Source organism: Chamaea fasciata, unplaced genomic scaffold (assembly GCF_029207755.1).
Source record: "Chamaea fasciata isolate MVZ Bird 193981 ecotype frontalis unplaced genomic scaffold, bChaFas1.0.hap1 SCAF_1183, whole genome shotgun sequence".
Classification (NCBI taxonomy): domain Eukaryota; kingdom Metazoa; phylum Chordata; class Aves; order Passeriformes; family Sylviidae; genus Chamaea; species Chamaea fasciata.
Window position 1 is genome coordinate 1 of NW_027095268.1, and position 26,951 is coordinate 26,951.

At 49.0% G+C, this 26,951-nt stretch overlaps 2 protein-coding genes across 3 annotated transcripts; both read right to left on the reverse strand.

The window, feature by feature from the left end:
- Positions 1–6: 6 nt before the first annotated feature.
- Positions 7–18,013, reverse strand: LOC136284622 (CCR4-NOT transcription complex subunit 3-like). 2 transcript variants are annotated; one of them, XM_066174974.1, is made up of 9 exons: positions 17,838–18,013; positions 13,174–13,235; positions 12,730–12,797; positions 10,898–10,972; positions 8,582–8,671; positions 7,331–7,459; positions 4,863–4,958; positions 1,459–1,678; positions 7–352 (listed from the first exon to the last, which is right to left on the reverse strand). In XM_066174974.1, exons 2-9 carry the CDS (start codon positions 13,196–13,198, stop codon positions 114–116), a joined length of 942 nt encoding a protein of 313 aa, XP_066031071.1. In that variant the 5' UTR covers positions 13,199–13,235; positions 17,838–18,013; the 3' UTR covers positions 7–113. The 2 variants fall into 2 exon arrangements, with proteins under 2 accessions (XP_066031071.1, XP_066031072.1); XM_066174975.1 differs by having other exon boundaries at positions 127–347.
- A 693-nt stretch (positions 18,014–18,706) lies between these two features.
- Positions 18,707–26,914, reverse strand: LOC136284623 (U4/U6 small nuclear ribonucleoprotein Prp31-like). Its single transcript, XM_066174976.1, is given in 11 exon segments — positions 18,707–19,507; positions 19,510–19,522; positions 20,972–21,070; positions 21,201–21,280; positions 21,283–21,328; positions 23,175–23,247; positions 24,562–24,604; positions 24,607–24,688; positions 26,093–26,182; positions 26,270–26,335; positions 26,337–26,914. Coding segments are annotated over 11 exon segments (825 nt in total). The 5' UTR covers positions 26,457–26,914; the 3' UTR covers positions 18,707–19,394.
- Positions 26,915–26,951: the final 37 nt, after the last annotated feature.

Consider the following 26,951-nt stretch of genomic DNA (forward strand, 5'->3'; position numbering starts at 1 on the left):
GGTATTTTTATGGTTTTTTTGGGGTATTTTTATGGTTTTTGGGGTATTTTTATGGTTTTTTGGGGTATTTTTGTGGTTTTTTAGGATATCTTTGGGGTTTTTTTGGGGTGTTTTTATGGTTTTTTGGGGTATTTTTGTGGTTTTTTGGGGTATTTTTGTGGTTTTTTAGGATTTTTTCGTGGTTTTTTGGGGGTTTTCATGGTTTTTTGGCTCTCACTCACAGCATTGGCAGCAGGGCTGGGAGGAATGGGGGAGCTGGAGGTGGTGGAGGTCGGCGTGCTGCTGCTCTGGTTGAAGATCTCGTCCTCCATCTGCGAGTGGCTGGGGGGGGACGTGGCCACCAGAGCCTGCGCTGGGGGGGGCACAGGGGACGCGGGGGGGGACGCACCGTCAGCGCCCCCCGAAACCCCCAAAATCCCACCCCAAAAATCCCCTCTCCAAACCCTCGGCTCTCTCGGGAAAAAAATCACGGTTTTCTCCCAAAAAAAAACCCCCAAAATCCCGAAAAATTTCCTCATTTCCGCCCCAGAACATCCCGCTCTTTCCTCGATCCCACGCTTCCCTCCTCAAATCCTCTCCTCCCGTTCTCCCCCATTTTCTTCCCGTTTTCCCGGTTTTCCCCATTTTCCACCCGTTTTTTTCCCGTTTTCCCACCGGACCTTTCTCATTTTCCGGCCCATTTCCCTCTATTTTTCTCTATTTTTTCCCCATTTTCCAGCTCATTTTCCCCCATTTTCCTCTAATTTTTCCCCATTTTCCCCCCCTTTCCCCCACCCATTTTTCTCCATTTTTCCCCCACTTTTCCCTCTTTTCCCCCCATTTCCCCCCCAATTTTTCCCATTTTTCCCTCTTTCCCCCCATTTTCCTCTATTTTTTCCCCATTTTTCCCCCTTTCTCCCACCCACTTTTTTCCCCATTTTTTCCCCTCTTTTCCCCCCCATTTCCCCCTGGATTTTTCCCATTTTCCCCCATTTTCCCCCCCATTTTCCTCTATTTTTTCCCCATTTTTGCCCCCTTTTTCCCCCCCTTTTTCCCCCCATTATTCCCTCTCTTCCCTCCTGATTTTTCCCATTTTTCCCTCCATTTTCCTGCCCATTTTCCTCTATTTTTCCCCCTTTCTCCCACCCTTTTTTTCCCCCATTTTTCCCTCTTTTACCCCATTTTCCCCCCATTTCCCCCCTGTTTTTTCCCATTTTTCCCTCTTTTCTCCCCATTTCCCCCTGATTTTTCCCATTTTTCCCCCCATTTTCCTGCCCCTTTCCCTCTATTTTTCCCCATTTCTCCCCCCCGTTTTTCCCCCCCATTTTTCCCCCCACTTTTCCCCCATTTTTCCCCCATTTTTCCCCCTTTTCCCCCCATTTCCCCCCCCGATTTTTCCTGGTTTTCCCCCATTTCCCCCCCGATTCTCCCCGTTTTTCCCGTTTTTCCCGATTTTTCCCGTTTCTCCCCGCTCCCTACGGATGTCGTCGAGGTCCAGGTCATCGTAGAGGAACTCGTTCTCCTCGAAGTCGGGCTCCTGGCAGGAATCCACGTAATATTCCACGTCGTCCTTCAGCTTCCGCACGGGATCCACGGGGATGGAGTCGTTGTCCAGCATCCGCAGCAGCGTCTCCAGCATCCGCACGTGGAAGCGGTGCCGCTCCACCTGCCGCTTCAGCGCCTCGATGCGGTCCTGCTTCTGGGGGAAAAAAACGGGAGAAATGGGAAAAAAAAAACGGGAAAAAAACGGAAAAAAACGGGAAAAAAAACGGGGAAGAAAAAAAAACAGGAAAAATGGGAAAAAAACGGGGAAAAAACGGGGGAAAATCGGCAAGGGGAAGCGGGGGCCGCTCCACCTGCCGCTTCAGCGCCTCGATGCAGTCCTGCTTCTGGGGGAAAAAAACGGGAAAAGTGGGAAAAAAAAATGGGAAAAAAAACCGGAAAAAAACGGGAAAAAAAACGGGGGGAAAAAACAGGAAAAATGGGAAAAAACGGGGAAAAAAACGGGGGGAAAATCGGCAAGGGGGAAGCGGGGCCGCTCCACCTGCCGCTTCAGCGCCTCGATGCGGTCCTGCTTCTGGGGGAAAAAAACGGGAAAAGTGGGAAAAAAAATGGGAAAAAACCGGAAAAAACGGGAAAAAAAAACGGGGAAGGAAAACAGGAAAAATGGGAAAAAAACGGGGAAAGAAAACGGGGGGAAAATCGGCAAGGGGAAGCGGGGGCCGCTCCACCTGCCGCTTCAGCGCCTCGATGCGGTCCTGCTTCTGGGGGAAAAAACGGGAAAAGTGGGAAAAAAACGGAAAAAACGGAAAAAACGGGAAAAAAAAACGGGGAAAAAACGGAAAAATGGGAAAAAACGGGGGAAAAAAACGGGGAAAATCGGCAAGGGGAAGCGGGGCCGCTCCACCTGCCGCTTCAGCGCCTCGATGCGGTCCTGCTTCTGGGGGAAAAAACGGGGAGAAAATGGGAAAAAAAAACGGAAAAAAACGGAAAAAAACGGGAAAAAAAACGGGGAAAGAAACGGGAAAAATGGGAAAAAACGGGGAAAAAAAACGGGGAAAAATCGGCAAGGGGAAGCGGGGCCGCTCCACCTGCCGCTTCAGCGCCTCGATGCGGTCCTGCTTCTGGGGGAAAAAAAAACGGGAAAAGTGGGAAAAAACCGGAAAAAACCGGAAAAAAAACGGGGAAAAAAAACGGGGAAAAACGGGAAAAAATGGGAAAAAAACGGGGAAAAAACGGGGGAAAATCGGCAAGGGGGAAGCGGGGGCCGCTCCACCTGCCGCTTCAGCGCCTCGATGCGGGTCCTGCTTCTGGGAAAAAAACGGGAAAAGTGGGAAAAAAACGGGAAAAAAAAACGGGGAAAAACGGGAAAAAAATGGGAAAAAACGGGAAAAAAACCGGGGAAAAACGGGGGAAAAATGGGGAAAAAACGGGGAAAATCCGCAAGGGGAAGCGGGGCCGCTCCACCTGCCGCTTCAGCGCCTCGATGCGGTCCTGCTTCTGGGGGAAAAAACGGGAAGAAGTGGGAAAAAAACGGGAAAAAAAATGGGAAAAATGGGAAAAAATGGGAAAAAAACGGGGAAAAAACGGGGAAAAATGGGGAAAAATGGGGAAAAAATGGGGAAAAAAACGGGGAAAAAAAACGGGGAAAATCGGCAAGGGGGAAGCGGGGCCGCTCCACCTGCCGCTTCAGCGCCTCGATGCGGTCCTGCTTCTGGGGGAAAAAAACGGGAAAAGTGGGAAAAAACGGGAAAAAAAACGGGGAAAAACGGAAAAATGGGAAAAAAACGGGAAAAAACGGGGAAAAATGGGGAAAAATGGGGAAAAAAACGGGGAAAAAAACGGGGGGAAAATCGGCAAGGGGAAGCGGGGCCGCTCCACCTGCCGCTTCAGCGCCTCGATGCGGTCCTGCTTCTGGGGGAAAAAAACGGGAGAAGTGGGAAAAAAACGGGAAAAAAACCGGAAAAAAACGGGAAAAAAAACGGGGAAGGGAAGAAAAACGGGGAAAAAATGGGAAAAAAACGGGGAAAAAAACGGGGGGGAAAATCGGCAAGGGGAAGCGGGGCCGCTCCACCTGCCGCTTCAGCGCCTCGATGCAGTCCTGCTTCTGGGGGAAAAAAAACGGGAAAAGTGGGAAAAAAAACGGGAAAAAAAACAGAAAAAACGGGAAAAAAGAAAAATGGGAAAAAAACGGGAAAAAAACGGGAAAAATGGGAAAAAAACGGGAAAAAACGGGGAAAAACGGGGGGAAAACGGGGAAAAACGGAAAAAATCTGCGCGGGGAACCGGGGCCACTCCAGGGCCTTGATCCACTCCTGCTTCTGGGGGAAAAAACGGGAAAAACGGGAAAAAATGGGAAAAACGAGAGGAAACCAGAGGGAAATCGGGATCAGGGCTCACTGGGATCCAGCCGGGAGCGCTGGGAATGGGAGGGCTCGGGGGATTGGGGGATTTTGGGGGATTTTGGGGGGATTTTCTGGGATTTTGGGGTGATTTGAGGGGATTTTGGGGGAATTTTGGGGGATTTTGGGGATTTTCTGGGATTTTGGGAGGATTTGGGGGGATTTTGGGGGAATTTTGGGAGGATTTTGGGGGATTTTGGGGGATTTTCGGGGTGATTTTGGGGGATTTTGGGGGAATTTTGTGGGATTTTGGGGTGATTTTGGGGGATTTTGTGGGATTTGGGGGGATTTTGGGGGGATTTTGGGGTGAATTTGGGGATTTGGGGGATTTTTTGGGGGGATTTGGGGGATTTTTTTTGGGTGATTTTGTGGGATTTTGTGGGATTTTGCGGGATTTTGGGGTGAATTTGGGGATTTTCGGGGATTTTGTGGGATTTTGGGGGGATTTTTTGGGATTTTGGGGAATTTTGTGGGATTTTTGGGGATTTTGGGGGGATTTTGTGGGATTTTGGGGATTTTGGGGTGAATTTGGGGATTTTGGGGATTTTTTTGGCGTGATTTTGGGGGATTTTGTGGGATTTTGGGGAATTTTGTGGGATTTTGGGGATTTTTGGGGGATTTTGTGGGATTTTGGGGGATTTTGTGGGATTTTGTGGGATTTTGGGGTTTTTTTGGGGTGAATTTGGGGATTTTGGGGGATTTTGTAGGATTTTGGGGTCTTTTTGGGGTGAATTTGGGGATTTTGGGGATTTTTTGGGGAGATTTTGTGGGATTTTGGGGGATTTTGTGGGATTTCGGGGAATTTTGTGGGATTTTGGGGGATTTTGGGGATTTTTTGGGGTGATTTTGTGGGATTTTGTGGGATTTTGGGGTTTTTTTTGGGGTGAATTTGGGGATTTTGTGGATTTTGTGGGATTGTGGGGATTTTGTGGGATTTTGTGGGATTTTGGGATTTTCTGGGGGGGTTTTGGGGCCGCTCACATCTTTGTCGCCCTTCTTCTTGCGGGTCTGCACCGACAGCGACTCCACCTCGCTCTCGAACTGATCCACCTGCATGTTCAGCGTGTCGATCGTGTTCTGGGGCGAAAAGGGGAAGTTCGGGGAACAAAATCCAACTTTCCAAGGAAAAAAAATCCGATTTTTTCACCAAAAAAAAACGAGGTTTTTTTAAAGAACAAACCCAGCTTTGCGATAAAAAAAAAAAATTTATTCCGGTTAAAAAAAACGATTCGTACAAAGAAAAAAAAAACTTCGCGGAGGAAAAATTCGATTTTGTGGGAAAAAAAAGATTTTTGGGAAGGAAACAAAATCTAATTTTAGGAAGGAAAAAAGATTCAAAGGAAAAAGCGAGAGGTTTGGGGAGTTTTGGGATGAGAAAAGGGAAGTTGGGGAGGAAAAATGACGAGTTTTGAGGGAAAAAGGGATTTTCGTTAGAAAGAATCATTTTTTTCCAGGAAAAACGTGATTTTCATTTTAAAAAAGTCGTTTTTTTCAAGAAAGAAAGGGATTTTCAGTTAAAAAACCCCCATTTTTTTCGAGGAAAAGAGATTTTCATTTTAAAAAAAATGCCGTTCTTTGAGGGAAAAAAGGGATTTTCATTAAAACTCCATTTTTCGAGGAAAATCCCCCGATTTTGACACAGGAAAAAGCCGCTTTTTGAGGAAAAAAGTGATTTTCCTTAAAAAAACCCCATTTTTCCAGGACAAAACTGATTTTCATCAAGAAAACCCCATTCCAATCATTTTTTCAAGGAAAAAAAATGATTTTTATGCGGAAAAAAAGCCGTTTCTTGAGGAAAAAAGCGATTTTCATTAAAAAGAAAACATTTTTTGAGGAAAAAAAAGGATTTTTATTTTAAGAAAAACATTTTCTCGAGGAAAAAAACACAATTTTTATGCAGAAAAAAGCCGCTTTTTGAGGAAAAAACTGATTTTCATTAAAAAAAACCCAAACCAACCACTTTTTCAAGGGAAAAACCCGATTTCTATGCTGAAAAAAAACGTTTTTTCGAGGAAAAACCAGATTTTGACACAGAAAAAAGCCGTTTTTTCGAGGGAAAAACTGATTTTGACGCAGAAAAAAGCCGTTTTTGAGGAAAAAAACCGATTTTGATGCAGAAAAAAAGCCGTTTTTCGAGGAATAAACTGATTTTGACGCAGAAAAAACCCGTTTTTCGAGGAAAAAACTGATTTTCATTAAAAAAACCCAAACCAACCACTTTTTCAAGGGAAAACCCCGATTTTTACGCTGAAAAAAAAACGTTTTTCGAGGAAAAATCCCGATTTTGACACAGAAAAAAGCCGTTTTTCGAGGAATAAACTGATTTTGATGCAGAAAAAAGCCGTTTTTGAGGAAAAACCCGATTTTGACGCAGAAAAAAGCCGCATTTTGAGGAAAAACCTGATTTTCATTAAAAAACCCATTTTTTTAAGGAAAAAACCCGATTTTGACGCCGAAAATGCCGTTTTTTGAGGAAAAACCCGATTTTGACACAGAAAAAAGCCGTTTTTCGAGGAAAAACCCGATTTTGACGCAGAAAAAAGCCGTTTTTTGAGGAAAAACCCGATTTTGACGCCGAGAAAAGCCGTTTTTCGAGGAATAAACTGATTTTGATGCAGAAAAAAGCCGTTTTTCGAGGAAAAACCCAATTTTGACACAGAAAAAACCCGTTTTTCGAGGAATAAACTGATTTTGAAGCAGAAAAAAGCCGTTTTTCGAGGAAAAACTCGATTTTGACGCAGAAAAAAGCCGTTTTTCAAGGAAAAAACTGATTTTCATCAAAAAAACCCCCTTTTTTTAGGAACAAACCCTGATTTTTACACAGAAAAAAGCTGCTTTTTGAGGAAAAAAACAGGTTTTCATCACAAAAACCCCCTTTTTTTGAGGAAAAACCCGGATTTTGATGCAGAAAAAAGCCGTTTTTCGAGGAATAAACTGATTTTGACGCAGAAAAAAGCCGTTTTTTAAAGAAAAACCCGATGTTGACGCTGAAAAAAGCCGTTTTTCGAGGAAAAACCCGATTTTGACGCAGAAAAAAGCCGTTTTTCGAGGAAAAACCCGATTTTGACACAGAAAAAAGCCGTTTTTCGAGGAAAAAACTGATTTTGACGCAGAAAAAACCCGTTTTTCGAGGAATAAACTGATTTTGATGCAGAAAAAAGCCGTTTTCGAGCAAAAAACTGATTTTGACGCAGAAAAAAGCCGTTTTTCGAGGAATAACCTGATTTTGACACAGAAAAAACCCGTTTTTCGAGGAATAAACTGATTTTAATGCAGAAAAAAGCCGTTTTTTAAAGAAAAACCTGATTTTGACGCTGAAAAAAGCCGTTTTTTGAGGAAAAAACCCGATTTTGACGCCGAGAAAAGCCGTTTTTCGAGGAAAAAACTGATTTTGATGCCGAAAAAAGCCGTTTTTCCAGGAGCGAAGGGAATTTTTGGGGGTTTCTCACCGTGAGCCACTGGCCGACCTCCTCCTTCTCCTTCTGCGCCGGGTCGACCTTCTGGGCCAGCCCCAGCCCCTCCTTGCTGTAGGCTTTGGTCTTGGTCTCCCGCTCCACCACCTTGAAGCGTTCCATTTGCTGCCAAAAAAAAAAAACCAAAAAAAGGGAAAAAAAAAAAAAAAAAATCGGAATTTTGGGCCGGAGAAAACCTCAGGGCCGGAAAAAGGCGCGATCCCAACTCAAAACTCGGCGGAAATCAGTTTTTTCGGCCCCAAAAATGTTGTTTGGTTTTTTTTTTTTTTCTCCCCGCTCAGGTGGCAAATATCTTCCAAAAAAAATAATAATAATAATAAAAAAAATTCGAAGCTGCTCCCGAAATTTTTTTTTCCAGGGGGAAAAAAAAAATCTCAATTTCCCTGGGAAAACAAACGCTCCGGAAACGTCGTTTTCGGCTTGGGGAATAAATCTCCTTTGGCGGAGGGGAAATCCTCATTTCTCCTCAGGGAAATCCTTTCTCCTCCCAAAGCCCTGGGATGTTTTTTTCTTTTTTCCCAAAAACCCCCGTTTTTCCCCCCAAATCCCCATTTTTTCCCCCCAAATCCCATTTTTTTACCCCCAAATCCCCATTTTTTCCCCCAAATTGTCCATTTTTCCCCCCAAATCCCCAGTTTTCTCCCCAAAATCACTTTTTTTTCCCCAAATTCCCATTTTTTTCCTCAAATTGTCCATTTTTCCCCCCAAATCCCCATTTTTTACCCCCAAATCCCCATTTTTTCCCCCCAAAATCCCATTTTTTCCCCAAATCCCCAGTTTTCTCCCCAAATCCCCGTTTTTTACCCCCAAATCCCTGGTTTTTTTCCCCAAATCCCCATTTTTCCCCCAGATTGTCCATTTTCCCCCCCAAATCTCCATTTTTCCCACAAATCCCCTTTTTATGCTCCAAATCCCCGTTTTTTTTCCCCAAATCCCCATTTTTTCCCCCCAAATCCCCATTTTTCCCCCCAAATCCCCTTTTTTCCCAAATCCTCCATTTTCCTCCCCAAATCCCTGTTTTTTTGCTCCAAATCCCCGTTTTTTCACCCCAAATCCCCATTTTCCCCCCAAACTCCCATTTTTCCCCCCAAACTCCCATTTTTCTCCCAAAATCCCCCATTTTTCCCCCCAAATCCCCGGTTTTTTCCCCCCAAACCCCATTTTTTGCCCAAACCCCCAATTTTTTCCCCCAAATCCCATTTTTTCCCCCCCCCGAGGCCCGGCTACCGTCTCGATGAGTTTGCGGTTTTCGATGAGCTGCCGCTTGTCCTTGATCTCGTTGGAGGCCACCCATGTCTTGATCTGGTCCCGCAGCCTCTGCGGGGACACGGAGGGCACGTCGGGGGACGGCCGGAAACGGCCAAAACCGGCCGGAAACGGCCAAAACCGGCCAAAAATGGCCAAAAACGGCCAAAAATGGCCAAAAACGGCCAAAAATTGACCAAAAACGGCCAAAAATATACAAAAATGGCCAAAAACGGCCAAAAAAGGCCAAAACCAGCCAAAACCAGCCAAAAATAGACAAAAATGGCCAAAAATGGCCAAAAACGGCCAAAAAAAGGCTAAAAACGGCCAAAAATAGACAAAAATGGCCAAAAACGGCCCAAAAATGGCCAAAAATGGCCAAAAACGGCCAAAAATTGACCAAAAAAGGCCAAAAACGGCCAAAAATGGCAAAAAACGGCCAAAATTGGCAAAAAACGGCCAAAAACCAGCCAAAAAGGCCAAAAATTGACCAAAAACGGCCAAAAACGGCCAAAAATGGCAAAAAACGGCCAAAAATGGCAAAAAACGGCCAAAAACGGCCAAAAATTGACCAAAAACGGCCAAAAAGAGACAAAAATGGCCAAAACCGGCCAAAAACGGCCAAATACAGCCAAAAACGGCCAAAAATAAACAAAAATGGCTAAAAACGGCCAAAAATTGACCAAAAACGGCCAAAAATTGGCCAAAAAACGGCCAAAAAACGGCCAAAAAATGGCCAAAAAACGGCCAAAAAATGACCAAAACCAGCCAAAAATGGCAAAAAAAGGCCAAAAAAAGGCCAAAAAAAGGCCAAAAAATGGCCAAAAACGGCCAAAAACGGCCAAAAACAGCTAATAACGGCCAAAACGGCCAAAAAAGGCCAAAACCAGCCAAAAATAGACAAAAATGGCCAAAAACGGCCAAAAAATGACCAAAAACGGCCAAAAATTGGCCAAAAAATGACCAAAAATGGCCAAAAAACGGCCAGAAATGGCCAAAAAATGACCAAAAACGGCCAAAAACGGCCCAAAACCCCCCAAAAAATCCCAAAACACCCCAAAAAACCCATTAAATCCCCAAAAAAACCCCCAAAATCCCCAAAAATCTCCCAAAAACCCATTAAATCCGCAAAACATCCCCAAAACCCCCCAAAAAATCCCAAAACACCCCAAAAAAATCCCCAAAAATCGCCAAAAAACCCCAAAAAACCCCCAAAACCCTAAAAAAACCCAAAACGCCCCAAAAAAATCCCAAAACACCTCCCAAAACCCCAAAAATAATAAAAAAAAACCCCAAAAAGGCAAAAAATCCCAAAAAAACCCCAAAATAATCCCCAAAAACCCCCAAAAATCCCCAAAAATCCCAAAACACCCTAAAAAAAATCCCAAAAAACCCCCAAAAAAACCCATAAACCCCCCAAAAATCCCAAAACACCTCAAAAAACCCCAAAAAACCCCAAAATAATTCCCAAAAAATCCCAAAAAATCCCAAAAAAATCCCAAAACACCCCCAAAAAATCCCCCCAAATCGCCAAATAACCCCCAAAAAACCCAAAAAACCTAAAACACGCCAAAAAAATCCCCAAACACCCCAAAAAAATCCAAAAAAATCCCAAAAAACCCCAAAAAATCCCTAAAAACCCCCAAAAAATCCCCAAAAACCCCCCAAAAATCCCAAAACAGCCCCAAAAAATCCCCCAAAATCGCCAAAAAACCCCAAAAAATCCCAAAAAACCCCAAAAACCCTAAAAAAACCCAAAACACCCCAAAAAATCCCAAAAAAACCCCCAAAAATCCCAAAAAAAAACCCCAAAAATCCCAAAAAATCCCAAAACACGCCAAAAAAAATCCAAAAAAAAGCCAAAAAAAGCCAAAAACCCCCAAAAAACCCCCAAAAAAATCCCAAAAAATCCCAAAACACGCCAAAGAAACCCCAAACACCCCAAAAAAATCCAAAAAAATCCCAAAAAACCCCAAAAAATCCCCCAAAACCCTCTGGGGTGTCAGGGGGGATCCCGGAGGGAATTTTGGGGGAATTTTGGGGGAATTTTGAGGATTTTGGGGGTTTGGCCGGAGCCCAAAGACGCCGAGGGGAATTTGGGAATTCCCGGTTTTCCCGTTTTTTTCCCGTTTTTTCCCGTTTTTTTCCCGTTTTTTCCCGTTTTTTTCCCGTTTTTTCCCGTTTTTTTCCCGTTTTTTCCCTGTTTTTTCCCATTTTTTTCCTTTTTTTCCCGTTTTTTTCCCGTTTTTTTCCCGTTTTTTCCCGTTTTTCCCGTTTTTCCCCCCGGATTTCGGGCACCTGGAGTTTCTTGATCTCCTTCTTCAGGTCGGCCTCGTACTTCTCCTTCTGGTTGGCGTTGGCCGCGTTGTGCAGCTGCCGGGGAAATTTGGGGGGATTTGGGGAAATTTGGGGGATTTTGGGGGATTTTGGGGAATTTTGGGGGATTTTGGGGAAATTTGGGGAAATTTGGGGAAATTTGGGGGATTTTGGGGGATTTTGGGGAATTTTGGGGAAATTTGGGGAAATTTGGGGAAATTTGGGGAAAATTTGGGGAAATTTGGGGGATTTTGGGGAAATTTGGGGGGATTTGGGGAAATTTGGGGAAAATTTGGGGAAATTTGGGGAAATTTGGGGGATTTTGGGGAAATTTGGGGGATTTTGGGGGGATTTGGGGAAATTTGGGGAATTTTGGGGAAAATTTTGGGATTTTTGGGGAATTTTAGAGGTTTTTGGGGAAATTTGGGGTTTTGGGGGAATTTGGGGGGTTTTGGGGAATTTTGGGGGGTTTTGGGGAAATTTGGGTGATTTTGGGGAAATTTGGAGGTTTTTGGGGAAATTTGGGGGAATTTTGGGGGTTTTGGGAGAATTTTGGGGAAATTTGGGGATTTGGGGGAATTTTGGGGGTTTTTGGGGAATTTTGGGGGTTTTTGGGGAATTTGGGGGTTTTTGGGGAATTTTGGAGGTTTTTTGGGGAATTTTGGGGGGTTTTGAGGAATTTTGGGGGTTTTTTGGGGAATTTTGGGGGTTTTTGGGGAATTTTGGGGGTTTTTTGGGGAATTTTGAGGGTTCTGGGGGTAATTTTAGGGAGATTTGGGGTTTTTTGGCTGGATTTGGGTTTTTTGGGGGCGGATTTTGGGGAACTTCTGTGGAATTTTGGGGTTTTTTGGGGAACTTTTGTTGAATTTGGGTTTTTTTTGGGGAACTTTTGTGGAATTTCGGGGTCTTTTAGGGGAATTTGGGGATTCTTGGGTTGGACTTGGGTTTTTTGGGAGGATTTCTGTGGAATTTGGGGGGTTTTGGGTGGATTTTGGGGAATTTGGGGTTTTGGGCGGAGCATTTCTGGGAAATTTCGGGTTTTTTGGGGGAATTTAGGTTTTTTGGGGGGATTTCTGTGGAATTTGGGGTTTTCTGGGTGGAATTTTGGGGGATTTCTGTGGAATTTGGGACATTTTGGGGGAATTTTGGGGCATTTCTGTGGAATTTGGGACATTTTGGGGGAATTTGGGGGCATTTCTGTGGAATTTGGGGGTTTCTGGGTGGAATTTTGGGGGATTTCTAGGGAATTTGGTTTTTTTGGGGGGGATTTCTGTGGAATTTGGGACATTTTGGGGGAATTTTGGGGGATTTCTGTGGAATTTGGTTTTTTGGGGGGGGATTTCTGTGGAATTTGGGGGTTTTATGTGGAATTTTGGGGGAATTTTTGTGGAATTTGGGGGTTTTTTGTGGAATTTTGGGGGATTTCTGTGGAATTTGGGTTTTTTGGGGGGATTTCTGTGGAATTTGGGGTTTTTATGTGGAATTTTGGGGGATTTCTGTGGAATTTGGTTTTTTGGGGGGAATTTCAGTGGAATTTGGGACATTTTGGGGGAATTTTGGGGGATTTCTGTGGAATTTGGGGTTTTTATGTGGAATTTTGGGGGAATTTCTGTGGAATTTGGGGTTTCTGGGTGGAATTTTGGGGGATTTCTAGGGAATTTGGTTTTTTTGGGGGGGATTTCTGTGGAATTTGGGACATTTTGGGGGAATTTTGGGGAATTTCTGTGGAATTTGGGGTTTTTTTGTGGAATTTTGGGGGATTTCAGTGGAATTTGGGAGATTTTGGGGGAATTTCGGGGGCGTTCCCCCCTCACCTTCTGCCAGATGTCCTCGAACTGCTCCACGCCCTCCGACACCTTCTTGAGGCACCTGTCGATCTCACCTGGGGGAGGCCACGCCCACGGGGTCACGGCCAATCAGAGATGGCCGTGGGACACACCCACAGCCCCCCAGCCAATCAGAACCCCCCATGGACCACACCCAGATCCCTACAGCCAATCAGAGGCACTGGTGGGCCACACCCGGAGCTTTACAGCCAATCAGAGCCTCCCTCTGACCCCAGCCAGCCCCGCCCAACCTGTCCCAGCCAATCAGAGCTGGCTAGGAGCCACACCCAGAGCCCCCCAGCCAATCAGAGCCACCCATGGGCCACACCCCGAGACCTGCGGCCAATCAGCGCTGCCCGTGGGCCACGCCCTGCCCCACCCACCCCCGTCCCAGCCAATCGGAGGCGGCCCCGCCCCCAGGTGACCTCTGACCTTGCAGCTTCCTCTTGTCGGCCATCTTGGGGCGCTCTCGGCATCCCCTCGGGGGGCGCCGGCTGGGGGGGAGGGGAACGTCAGCACATCCCCAAAGTCCCCAAAATTCCCCCAAATTCCCCCAAATTCCCCCAAATTCCCCAAAATTCCCCCAAATTCCCCCCAGATCCCGCTCCTATGGGCCCCATAGGGCCCCATAGAGCCCATAGAGCCCCTATAGAGCCCATAGGACCCCTATAGACCCCACAGAGCCCCTATGGACCCCATAGAGCCCTATAGAGCCCCTATAGACCCCATGGAGTCCTATAGACCCCATAGAGCCCATAGGGCCCCACAGAGCCCCTATAGACCCCACAGAGCCCTACAGACCCCATAGAGCCCCACACACCCCATAGAGCCCCATAGACCCCATAGAGCCCCGACAGACCCCACAGAGCCCCGACAGACCCCACAGAGCCCCATAGACCCCACAGAGCCCCTATAGAGCCCATAGGACCCCTATAGAGCCCATAGGACCTCTATAGACCCCACAGAGCCCCTATGGACCCCATAGAGCCCCACAGAGCCCATAGAGCCCCATGGAGCCCCATAGACCCCATGGTGCCCCCACAGACCCCATAGAGCCCCTATGGACCCCATAGACCCCATAGAGCCCATGGAGCCCTACAGAGCCCCATAGACCCCCACAGAGCCCTATAGACCCCCATAGAGCCCTACAGAGCCCCATAGAGCTCCTATAGACCCCATGGAGTCCTATAGACCCCATAGAGCCCCATGGAGCCCTATAGACCCCATAGAGCCCATAGAGCCCTATAGAGCCCCTATAGAGCCCCTATAGACCCTATGGAGTCCTATAGACCCCATAGAGCCCCATAGACCCCATAGAACCCCTGTAGACCCCACAGAGCCCTATAGAGCCCTATAGATCCCATAGAGCCCCTATAGACCCCATAGAGCCCCTATGGACCCCATAGAGCCCCACAGAGCCCCTATAGACCTCATGGAGCCCCTATAGACCCCGTAGAGCCCCATAGACCCCACAGAGCCCCTGTAGACCCCACAGAGCCCTATAGAGCCCTATAGATCCCATAGAGCCCCTATAGACCCCATAGAGCCCCTATGGACCCCAGAGAGCCCCACAGACCCCACAGAGCCCTATAGAGCCCTATAGAGCCCCCACAGACCCCATGGAGCCCTATAGACCCCATAGGGCCCCATAGACCCCATGGAGCCCATAGGGCCCCATAAACCCCACAGAGCCCTATAGAGCCCCATAAATCCCCTCGAGGCCCCTCCAGACCCCCCCAGGCACCTATAGACCCTTTAGGGTTTGCTATAGGTGTCTGCAGACCCCCCCCGACCCCCAGGCACCCCGTCAAGGGCCCCATGGCCCCTATAGGAGCGTCTGCACCCCTATAGAAACCCCAGAGACGCCTTCGGCCTGCCAGGAGCACCTATAGAGCAGTGGGGACCCTATAGAGCCCCGGAGACCCCTAGAGAACCCCTAGAGAACCCTATAGACCCTTACAGACCCCTATAGAACCCTACAGGCCCCTACAGAACCCTATAGACCGGCTCGGTCCCCTACAGACCCCTACAGAACCCCTATAAAACACCAGAGACCCCTATACAACCCCCCTAGACCCCTATAAAACCCCTACAGACCCCTATAGATCCCCTATAGACCCCCATAGAACCCCTATAGACCCCTACAGACCCCTATACAACCCCCACAGACCCCTATAAAACCCCTACAGACCCCTATAGATCCCCTATAGACCCCCATAGAACCCCTATAGACCCCTACAGACCCCTACAGAACCCCCACAGACCCCTCCAGACCCCTATAAAACACTCTAAACCCCTATAGATCCCCTATAAACCCCAGAGACCCCTATACAACCCCTACAGATCCCCTATAGACACCTATAGACACCTATAGATCCTCTATAGACCCCCATTAAACACTCTAAACCCCGACAGGCTCCTATGGAACCCCCACAGACCCCTACAGAACCCTATAAACCCCTATAGATCCCCTGTAAAACCCCAAAGACTCCTATAGACCCCTACAGATCCCCTATAGAACCCCCAGAGACCCCTAGAGGCCCCGAAAAAACACCCTAAGCCCCTATAGACCCCTATAGATCCCCTACAGAGCCCCTCTAGACCCCTATAAACCCCCACAGACCCCTATAAACCCCTATAGAACCCCCACAGACCCCTCCAGACGCCTATAAAACACTCTAAACCCCCACAGACCCCTATAAACCCCTACAGATCCCCTATAAACCCCTATAGATCTCCTATAGATCCCCTATAAACCCCTAGGGATCCCCTCTAGACCCTATAGATCCCTATAGATCCCCTCTAGATCCCTATAAAACCCCCACAGACCCCTATAAACCCCTATAGATCCCCCATAGACCCCTCCAGACGCCTATAAAACACTCTAAACCCCCACAGACCCCTATAAACCCCTACAGATCCCCTATAAACCCCTATAGATCTCCTATAGATCCCCTATAAACCCCTAGGGATCCCCTCTAGACCCTATAGATCCCTACAGATCCCCTCTAGATCCCTATAAAACCCCCACAGGCCCCTATAAATCCCTCTAGACCCCTCTAGACCCCTCTAGATCCCTATAGACCCCTATAGATCCCTATAGATCCTCTCTAGACCCCTATAAACCCCCATAGACCCCTATAAACTCCTATAGATCCCCTCTAGACCCCTATAAAACCCCCCCAGGCCCCTATAAATCCCTCTAGACCCCTCTAGACCCCTCTAGATCCCTTCTAGATCCCTATAGACCCCTATAGATCCCTATAGATCCTCTCTAGACCCCTATAAACCCCCATAGACCCCTATAAACCCCTATAGATCCCCTCTAGACCCCTATAAAACCCCCCCAGGCCCCTATGAATCCCTACAGACCCCCATAAACGCCTATAGAACCCCCAGAGACCCCTATAGATCCCTTCTAGACCCCTATAAACCCCTATAAAACCCCTATAGATCCCCTATAAACCCCTCCAGACCCCGATCAACCTCTACAGATCCCCTATACACCCCTATAGAGACCTATAGATCTCCTAAAGATCCCCCATAAACCCCTCTAGACCCCTAAAAAACACTCTAAAGCCTTCTAGACCCCTATAAACCCCTATAGATCCCCTACAGATCCCCTATAGATCCCCTATAAACCCCTCCAGACTCCTATAAAACACTCTAAAGCCTTCTAGACCCCTATAAACCCCTATAGATCCCCTACAGATCCCCTATAGATCCCCTATAAACCCCTCCAGACCCCGATCAACCTCTACAGATCCCCTATACACCCCTATAGAGCCCTATAGATCTCCTAGAGATCCCCTAGAGATCCCCTCTAGAGCCGTAGAGACCCCTCTAAACTCCTCTAGACCCCTATAGATCCCCTCTAGACCCCTACAGATCCCCTCTAGACCCCTATAAAACCTCCACAGGCCCCTATAAATCCCTCTAGACCCCTCTAGATCCCCTATATTCCCCTCTAGACTCCTATAGATCCCCTATATTCCCCTATAAATCCCTCTAGATCCCCGCTAGACCCCTACAAATCCCTATAGATCCCCTATATTCCCCTCTAGACCCCCTCCAGACCCCCATAAACCCCTATAGACTCCTACAAACCCCTACAGATCCTCTATATTCCCCTCTGGACCCCTATAGACCCCCTATATTCCCCTCCAGACCCCTCTAGATCCCTATAGACCCCCACAGACCCCTCTAGATCCCCTATATTCCCCTATAAACCCCTCTAGACCCTTATAGATCCCCTATATTCCCCTATAAACCCCTCTAGACCCTTATAGATCCCCTATATTCCCCTATAGATCCCTCCAGACCCTTATAGATCCCCTATATTCCCCTATAGACCCCTCCAGACCCTTACAGATCCCCTATGTTCCCCTATAGACCCCTCCAGACCCTTATAGATCCCCTATATTCCCCTATAGACCCCTCCAGACCCTTATAGATCCCCTATATTCCCCTATATTCCCCTATATTCCCCTCCAGACCCTTATAGATCCCCTATATTCCCCTGTAGACCCCTCCAGACCCTTATAGATCCCCTATATTCCCCTCCAGACCCTTATAGATCCCCTATAGATCCCCTATATTCCCCTATATTCCCCTCCAGACCCCTATAGATCCCCTATATTCCCCTATAGACCCCTCCAGACCCTTATAGATCCCCTATAGATCCCCTCTAGATCCCCTATATTCCCCTATATTCCCCTCCAGACCCTTACAGATTCCCTATATTCCCCTATAAACCCCTCCAGACCCTTATAGATCCCCTATATTCCCCTATAGACCCCTCCAGACCCTTATAGATCCCCTATAGATCCCCTATAGATCCCCTATATTCCCCTATATTCCCCTCCAGACCCTTACAGATCCCCTATATTCCCCTATAAACCCCTCCAGACCCTTATAGATCCCCTATATTCCCCCCCAGACCCTTATAGATCCCCTATAGATCCCCTATAGATCCCCTATATTCCCCTATATTCCCCTATATTCCCCTCCAGATCCCCCCTAGACCCCCAGGCGCCGCCCCCCCCCCCCGCTCCCCTCAGGGCCCTCCCGCCCCCTCCTCCCCCCCCCGCGCTCACCGGAGGCTGGCGGGGCGGCCGGAGCGCGGCCGGGGAATGGCGCGGATGTCGCGATAGCGCCGCGGTGCTGTCGCGACTCGCGGGGGGGGGGGTTTGTTCTTCCTTCGCCCTCCCCCCGCCCCGGTCCCTCCTTGCGCTCGCTCAGCGCCGAGTCGGCCTCAGCGGCATCCAAGATGGCGGCGGCTCCCTCAGGCCGCCGCCCCGCCCCGCGCGCGCGCCCCGCCTCCCGTTGGCCGAGCCGCGCGCCAATCGGCGGAGGGCGCGCGGCGATTGGTTGGGACGAAAAGGAAGGCGGGAGGGAGCGCGCGGCGGTCACGCCTCCCCGCGTCGCCGTCAATCAGAGTAGCCCCGCACGGCCATTGGCGGCGCTGTGTTTATAGCGGAAAAGGGGCGGGGAGAGGGCAGAGCCACGCCTTCACGGCGGGACAGCGCGTACAAGGCTCGTTGCCATTGGTCGGAGAGACGTCACTCAGAGCGTGGCGGGAGTGGGCGCTACCTTCCCTGATTGGCCGAGCTCCGCCGTGAGGGGCGGGGCCACGTGCGCGTCTCTTCTCCTATTGGCCGTTTCTTCGCGCGGGGGAGCCAATAACCGCCGGCAGCACGCGGGGAGCGTGGCCAGGAGGCGGAGATGTCACTCCAAGTCCAGACAGCCAATAGGAGGCCGGCATTGGCCAAGAGCCCGCCCAGGAGGCGTGACCCCTTTAAAATCTCTCCCAAAAAAGTCCCAAAAAAAGCCCGAAATCGCCTCAAAATCCGCCCGAATTCCTCCCCAAACCACCCCCGAGGGAACCCCAAAGATCCAGAGCCCCCCGAAGTGTGACCCCCAACCCTCCCCAAAATCCCCCCAAAACTCCCCCGAGAGGCTCCGAACCAAAGAAAATTCCAACGTTTATAGAAAGTTCCGGAAAGGGAACGTGAAACCGGCGGGGGGGAAATCTCCAGGAATTTGGGGGGTCCAAGGGGGGGTGGGGACCTCGTTGGTGTCGCCCTCGAGATCCAGGACCCCCAAAAACCCCCCAAACCCCCAAAAAACTCCCAAAAACCCCCCAAAAACTCCCAAAAACTCCCAAAAACTCCCCCAAAAGTCCCAAAAACTCCCCCAAAAACCCCAAATTCGGCGGGATAAAGAGGAAAAAAGTGAATTTGGGGATTCCCGGGAATTTGGGGGGGCGGGATCTGGGGGATTCCCGGGAATTTGGGGGGTGGGATTTGGGGGGTCCCAGGGGAGTGGGGACCCCACTTTTGTCCCCCTCGAGCTCCAGGACCCCCCAAACCCCCCCCAAAACTCTCTATAAACCCCAAATTCGGCGGGATAAAGAGGAAAAAAGTGAATTTGGGGATTCCCGGGAATTTGGGGGGCGCGATTTGGGGGATTCCCGGGAATTCGGGGGTCGGGATTTGGGGGATTCCCGGGAATTCGGGGGCGAGATTTGGGGGATTCCCGGGAATTCGGGGGGCGCGATTTGGGGGATTCCCGGGAATTTGGGGGGGCGGGATCTGGAGATTCCCGGGAATTCGGGGGGGCGGGATCTGGGGATTCCCGGGAATTCGGGGGGCTCAGGGCGGGGTGGGCAGCCCGCTCTTGTCGCCCTTGACCTTGAGGAACTCGGCCATGCTGGAGAAATATTTCTGGTTGGCCTCGGCCACTTTCTTCTCGGCCGCCTGCGGTTGACGATCTCCAGCCCCTGCGGGGGTCCCCACCGGTGGGGGGGTGGATTTGGGAGGGGGTCCCCAACATCTTTTCCCCTCCCCCCGTCCCGGAATTTTGGGCCTCTCGGGTCTCCGGCGCCTCCGAAAAGTTTGTCGGAGGGCGACAAGGTTCGCGGGAATTCGGGAGTGAGAGTCGGCGGGATGCTTCGTCAGGAGACCCCAAATCCCGCTCGGTGGACCCCCCAAATCCCCCCAAAATTCCCCCAAATCCCACTTGGGACCCCCCAAATCCTGCTCGGGACCCCCCAAATCCCCCAAATTCCCCCAAATCCCACTTGGGACCCCCCAAATCCCCCCAAATTCCCTCCAGGAGACCCCAAATCCCCCAAAATCCCACTTCAGACCCCCCAAATCCCCCCAGATCCCACTTGTGACCCCCCCAAATCCCCAAATCCCCCCCAACCCCCCCCAAATCCCCCCAAAATCCCCGCAAAATCCCCCAAAATCCCCCAATCCACTTGGGACCCCCCAAACCCCCCCCAAATCTCCCCAAAATCCCCCAAATCCCACTTGGACCCTCCAAACTCCCCCAAATCCCCCCAAAATCCCCCCAAACTCCCCAAATCCCCCCAAAATCCCCCCCAATCCCACTCGGACCTCCCCAAACCTCCCCAAATCCCCCCCAAATCCACTCGGGACCCCCCAAATCCCCCAAATCCCCCCCAAATCCCACTCGTGACCCCCCAAATCCCCCCAAATCCCCCCCAAATCCCACTCGGGACCCCCCAAATCCCCCCAAATCCCCCCAAATCCCCCCAAACTCCCAAATCCCACTTGGGACCCCCCCAAACCCCCCCCCAAATCCCCCAAAATCCCCCCCAGATCCCACTTGTGACCCCCCCAATCCCCCCCAAACCCCCCCAAACCCCCAAATCCCCCCAACCCCCCCAAACCCCCCCAAATCCCCCCAATCCCCCCAAATCCCACTCGGGACCCCCCAAATCCCCCCAAATCCCCCCCAAATCCCACTCGGACCCCCCCAAATCCCCCCAAATCCCCCCAAATCCCCCCCATCCCCACTCGGGACCCCCCAACCCCCCCACATCCCCCCAAAATCCCCCAAATCCCACTTGGGACCCCCCCCCCAAACCCCCCCCAAATCCCCCCAAAATCCCCCAAATCCCACTTGGGACCCCCCCAAACCCCCCCCAAATCCCCCCAAAATCCCCCAAATCCCACTTGGGACCCCCCAAACTCCCCCCAAACCCCCCCCAAATCCCCCCAAACTCCCCCCAAACCCCCCCAATCCCACTCGGGACCCCCCAAACCCCCCCAATCCCACTCGGGACCCCCCAAATCCCCCCAAAATCCCCCAAACTCCCCCCAAATCCCCCCAAAATCCCCCCAAACTCCCCAAATCCCCCCCAAATCCCCCCAATCCCACTGGGGACCCCCCAAGCCCCCCAAACCCCCCCGGTGCCCACCTGCAGGGGGGTGAAGGCCACGCTGGAGGCCGTGCCCGAGCTGCGGTCGCGGATGGTGGACTTGCCGCCGTAGACCACGCTCTGCTTCTGCAGCGTCCTCTGCGCCCCGTTAACCGCTCCGTTAATTAGCCCCGGGGGGGGGGGAGGGGTTAATTAGCCCCGGGAGGGGGGAAGGGGTTAATTAGAGCCCCCCCAGGTGGGGGGAGGGGGGAGGGGGAGGGGGGTTTACCTGCAGGGTTTTGCTGATTCGGGCCTTGGTGGCCTCGTTGACCTGGGTCTGGCGCACGCGGCCGCTGCCCGCCTTGCCAGGTGGCCCAGGCTGAAGCCCAGGTCCTCCTGGTAGGCGTCCTCCTCGATCTGAGGGGGGAAAAAATGGGGTGAAAAATGGGAAAAACGGGAAAAAACGGGGAAAAAACAGGAAAAAATGGGAAAAAACAGGGAAAAAATGGGGTTAAAATGGGGAAATTTGAGTTCTGGGGTCCCAGGAGACACAGGCTGGAGCCCAGGTCCTCGGTAGGCGTCCTCCTCGATCTGAGGGGGGAAAAATGGGGTGAAAAACGGGAAAAACGGGAAAAAATGGGGAAAAAAACAGGAAAAAATGGGAAAAAAACAGGGAAAATAATGGGAAAAATGGGGTTAAAATGGGGTTAAAATGGGGAAATTTGAGTTCTGGGTCCCAGGAGACACAGGCTGGAGCCCAGGTCCTCCTGGTAGGCGTCCTCCTCGATCTGAGGGGGGAAAAAATGGGGTGAAAAATGGGAAAAATGGGAAAAAATGGAAAAAACAGGAAAAAATGGGGAAAAAACAGGAAAAAATGGGGGAAAATGGGGTTAAAGGGGGGAAATGGGTTTGGGGTCCCGGGCTGGAGCCCAGGTCCACCTGGTGGGCGTCCTCCTCGATCTGAGGGGGGGAAAAAATGGGGTGAAAATGGGAAAAACATGGGGAAAAAATGGGGAAAAAGAGGAAAAAATGGGAAAAAACCAAGAAAAAATGGGGAAAAAACAGGGAAAAATGGGGAAAATGGGGTTAAAATGGGGAAATTTGAGTTCTGGGTCCCAGGAGACACAGGCTGGAGCCCAGTGTCCTCCTGGTAGGCGTCCTCCTCGATCTGAGGGGGAAAAATGGGGGTGAAAAACGGAGAAAAACGGGAAAAATTGGGGAAAAACAGGAAAAAATGGGGGAAAAAACAGGAAAAAATGGGGAAAAATGGGGTTAAAATGGGGAAATGGGGTTTGGGGGTCCCCGGGCTGGAGCCCAGGTCCTCCTGGTAGGCGTCCTCCTCGATCTGAGGGGGGAAAAAATGGGGTGAAAAACTGGGAAAAATGGGAAAAAATGGGAAAAAACAGGAAAAAATGGGGAAAAAACAGGAAAAAAATGGGAAAAACCAGGAAAAAATGGGGAAAAAACAGGAAAAATGGGGAAAAATGGGGTTAAAATGGGGTTAAAAGTGAAAAATTGGGTTAAATGAGAAAAAAATTGGGTTAAAGGGGAAAAAATTGGGTTAAAGGAGAAAAAATTGGGGTTAAAGGGGAAAAATTGGAGTAAAAGGGGAAAAAAATTGGGGTTAAATGAGAAAAAATTGGGTGAATGAGAAAAAATTGGGTTAAAGGAGAAAAAATTGGGTTGAAGGGGAAAAAATTGGGGTTAAAAAGGAAAAAATTGGGGTTGAAGGGGAAAAAATTGGGTTAAATGGGAAAAAATTGGGGTTAAATGAGGAAAAATTGGTTTAAAGGAGAAAAATTGGGTTAAATGAGAAAAAATTGGGTTTTAAATGGGGAAAAATTGGGTGAAATGAGAAAAATTGGGTTAAAGGGGAAAAAATTGGGGTTAAAGGAGAAAAAATTGGGGTTAAATGAGGAAAAATTGGGTTTAATGAGAAAAAATTGGGGTTAAAGGGGAAAAAATTGGGGTTAAAAGGGAAAATGTGGGTGAAATGTGTAAAAATTGGGGTTAAAGGAGAAAAAATTGGGTAAAATGAGAAAAATTGGGTTAAATGAGGAAAAAGTGGGTTTAAAGGGGAAAATAATTGGTTAAATGAGAGAAAATTGGAGTTAAAAGGGAAAAAATTGGGGTTAAATGTGTGAAAAATTGGGTTAAATGAGGAAAAATTGGGGTGAAATGTGAAAAACGGAGTTGTGGGGCTCCGGGAAGGGTAAAAAGGTGATTCGGGGGGGTTAATTAGCGCTAATTGGGGGTTAATTACCTCCCCGAAGCTCATCCTGTTGGCCTGCTTGCGGATCTCCGTCAGCCCCAGGCGCTCCTTCATCTTCCGGTACCTGCGGGAATTAATTAGCGGCGAAGTCGGGGTTAATTAGGGGCTCGTTAGGGGTTAAATAGCGGCTAATTAGGAGTTAATTAGGGGGGATTTAGGGGTTGATTGCTGGTTCATTGGGGGGGTTAAAGGGGGAGCAATTAAGGGTGAATTAGGAGAAAACTGGGCTTAATTAGCTTATTAAGTGCTAATTAAGGCTTATTAATTAGCTCATCAGCAGCTAAGCAAGGCAGTAAATTAGGGATTAATGGCAGGTTAATTAGGAGCTCTATTAGGGATTAAGTGGGGTTGATTAGCAGTCCATTAGAGTATCAATTAAGAGAGAAATGGGGTTAATGAGGGGCTTAATTTGGCATTAATTAGGGGTCAAGTAGGGTGCGAACTGGGCGCTAATTAGGGGTTAATTGGTGAGCCCCCTCCTTCCTCCCTTCCCCGGGAACTAAATTGGGGATTCCTCGGAGATTAATTAGGGATTAATCAGGAAATAATTAGAGGTTAATTGGAGGTTAATTGGTGGTTTTCTTGTGGCTAATTAGGGGCTAATTAGGGGTTAATTGGGAGCCCCCTCCTTCCTCCCTTCACCAGAAACTAAATTCAGGATTCCTCGGAGATTAATTGAGGATTAATCAGGAAATAATTAGAGGTTAATTGGGGTTAATAGGCGATTATCTAGGGGTTAATTAGGGGCTAATTAGGGGTTAATTGGGAGCCCTCCTCCTTCCTCCCTTCACCAGAAACTAAATTCGGGATTCCTCAAAGATTAATTGGGGATTAATCAGGAAATAATTAGAGGTTAATTGGGGTTAATTGGTGGTTTTCTTGTGGCTAATTAGGGCTAATTAGGGGTTAATTGGGAGCCCCCTCCTTCCTCCCTTCCCCGGGAACTAAATTGGGATTCCTCGGAGATTAATGGGAGGTTAATCAATAAATAATTAGAGGTTAATTTGGGTTAATAAGCCATTATCGAGGGGTTAATTAGGGGCTAATTAGGGGTTAATTGGGAGCCTCCTCCTTCCTCCCTTCCCCAGAAACTAAATTGGGGATTCCTCGGCGCTTAATTGGGAGCTAATCATTAAAGAACCAGAGGTTAATTAGGAGCTAATTGGGATCTAATTAGGGTTAATTAGGGAGCAAATCTTGGCCCAATCAAGCCTTAATTAGGGGGGTTCCCATCGGGCCACCGGGGGGTTCGCCGGGCGCCAAGCGGGAAACTCGATCAGCGGCGAATGAACGGCTAATGAACGGCTAATGAACGCTAATTAGGGCTAATTAGGGCTAATTAGGGCTAATTAGGGCTAATTGGGGCTAACGAACGCACCGCCGGCCGCCCCTCTTCTTCCTCTGCCCGTCCAGGGGCGCCGCAGCGGCTTCACCTGCTTCACCGGCGGCGGCTCCTGCCACTTGTCGAACTTGCGCTCGATCTCCTCCTTCAGCTCGTACCCAACCTGGAAATTCCCGAATTCGGGGGAAATTTGGGAATTTTGGGGGGAATTTGGGAATTTTGGGGGGAAATTCGGGGAATTCTGGGGGAATTTCGGGATTTTTGGGGGATTTTCTGCCACTTGTCAAACTTGCGCTCGATCTCCTCCTCTCAGCTCGTAGCCAACCTGGAAATTCCCGGAATTCGGGGGAAATTCAGGGAATTCTGGGGGGAATTTGGGAATTTTGGGGGGAAATTCGGGGAATTCTGGGGGAATTTCGGGATTTTTGGGGGGGATTTTCTGCCACTTGTCGAACTTGCGCTCGATCTCCTCCTTCAGCTCGTAGCCAACCTGGAAATTCCGGAATTTTGGGGAAAATTTGGGAATTTGTGGGGAAATTTGGGGAATTTCTGGGGGAAATTCGGGGAATTCTGGGGAATTTCGGATTTTTGGGGGGGATTTTCTGCCACTTGTCGAACTTGCGCTCGATCTCCTCCTTCAGCTCGTACCCAACCTGGAAATTCCCGGAATTCGGGGGAAATTTGGGAATTTTGGGGGAAATTTGGGGGAAATTCTGGGAATTCTGGGGGAATTTCGGGAATTCTGGGGGTCCTGGAGGGATTTTGGGGGATTCGGGGACATTTTTGGGGGGAGCATTTCCGGGAATATTTTTGGGACCTTTTGGGGAATATTTTGGGAATTTTTGGGAATATTTTGGGGATCTTTTGGGAATATTTTGGGAATTTTTGGGAATATTTTGGGGATCTTTTGAGAAACTTTTGGGGACGTTTTTGGGATGTTTTGGGAATGTTTTTGGGATGTTTCAAGGGTAATTTTGAGGATCTTTAGGTGATATTCCAGGGATTTTTTGGGAATATTCTGGGGACATTTTGGGCACATTTTGGGGAATGTTTTGGGGACATTTGGGGGATTTTTCAGGATATTTAGGGAATATTCTGGGGATTTTTTGGGAATACATTTGGGGATATTTTGGGGACGTTTTGGGCACATTTTGGGGATATTTTGGGGACACTTTGGGGATCTTTTGAGGATATTTAGGGAACATTCTGAGGATTTTTTGGGAGTATTTGGGGACATTTTGGGGACATTTTGGGGATATTTAGGGAATATTCTGGGATTTTTTGGGAATATTTTGGGGATCTTTTGAGGATATTTAGGGAATATTCCGGGGATTTTTAGGGAATAATTTGGGGACGTTTTGGGACGTTTTGGGGATATTTTGGGGACATTTTGAGGATATTTAGGGAACATTCTGGGGATTTTTTGGGAATTTTTTGGGGATATTTTGGGGATATTTTGGGGATATTTTGGGGACATTTTGGGGACATTTTGGGGACATTTTGGGGATATTTAAGGAATGCTTTGGGGATATTTTGGCCACGTTTCGGGGACGATTTGGGCGCTCACCTTGCCGTCCTGGCTCTCGTGGAAGCTGTCCACCCTGGCCGCCAGCGTGCACTTGGCCGCCACCAAGCGCGCCGCCTTCCTCCTCAAATCCTGCAATTCCCGGCCCCGAATCAGGGAAATTCCCCCCCAAATTCCCCCAAACCCGGGGGTTTTTTGGGGGTCTCGGGGGTGACCCACCGGCGGCAGGGACTGCACGATGTCGCTGTGGTAGATGAAGCCGGTGTGGGGCAGGACGGACGTGGAGGGAGAAACCCGAGAGGGTTCGGCGCTGGGCGCCCAGCAGGAGGATGTTACAGGCCGGCAGCTTGGAGAGAGGGGTCAGGCCGCCTGCCACGCCTGGAACGGCGGAAAATAAACCAGGCATGGAAGCGTCAAAAAGCTGGCCAAAAAAATGCCAAAAAAAAAGCCAAAAAACTGCCTAAAAACTGCCCAAAAATTGCCCAAAAACTGCCCAAAAACTGCCCAAAAATTGCCCAAAAACTGCCCTGAAATAGCCAAAAAACAGCCCCAAAACTTCCCAAAAACTGCCCAAAAACTGCCCAAAAACAGACCAAAAACTGCCCTGAAATAGCCAAAAAACAGCCCAAAAAACAGCCCCAAAAACTGCCTAAAAACTGCCCAAAAAACAGGCCTGGAACAGTCAAAAACAGACCAAAAAATGCCCAAAAAACTGCCCCAAAAAACTTTCCTGAAATAGCCAAAAAACAGCCCCAAAAACAGCCCAAAACCAGCCCCAAAACAGCCCCAAAACCAGCCCCAAAAACAGCCCAAAACAGCCCCAAAACAGCCCCAAAACAGCCCAAAAACAGCCCCAAAACAGCCCCAAAAACAGCCCCAAAAAACAGCCCCAAAACAGCCC

What these genes read in the sequence shown, in the direction of transcription:
- LOC136284622 (XM_066174974.1), bottom strand. Translation starts at nt 13,198, where the DNA reads ATGGCCGACAAGAGGAAGCTGCAAG. An exon ending in CGACAAGAGGAAGCTGCAAG is followed by an intron (nt 12,798 to 13,173) that starts GTCAGAGGTCAC and finishes GGCCTCCCCCAG; the next exon opens with GTGAGATCGACAGGTGCCTC. An exon ending in CCTGGACCTCGACGACATCC is followed by an intron (nt 353 to 1,458) that starts GTAGGGAGCGGG and finishes TGCCCCCCCCAG; the next exon opens with CGCAGGCTCTGGTGGCCACG.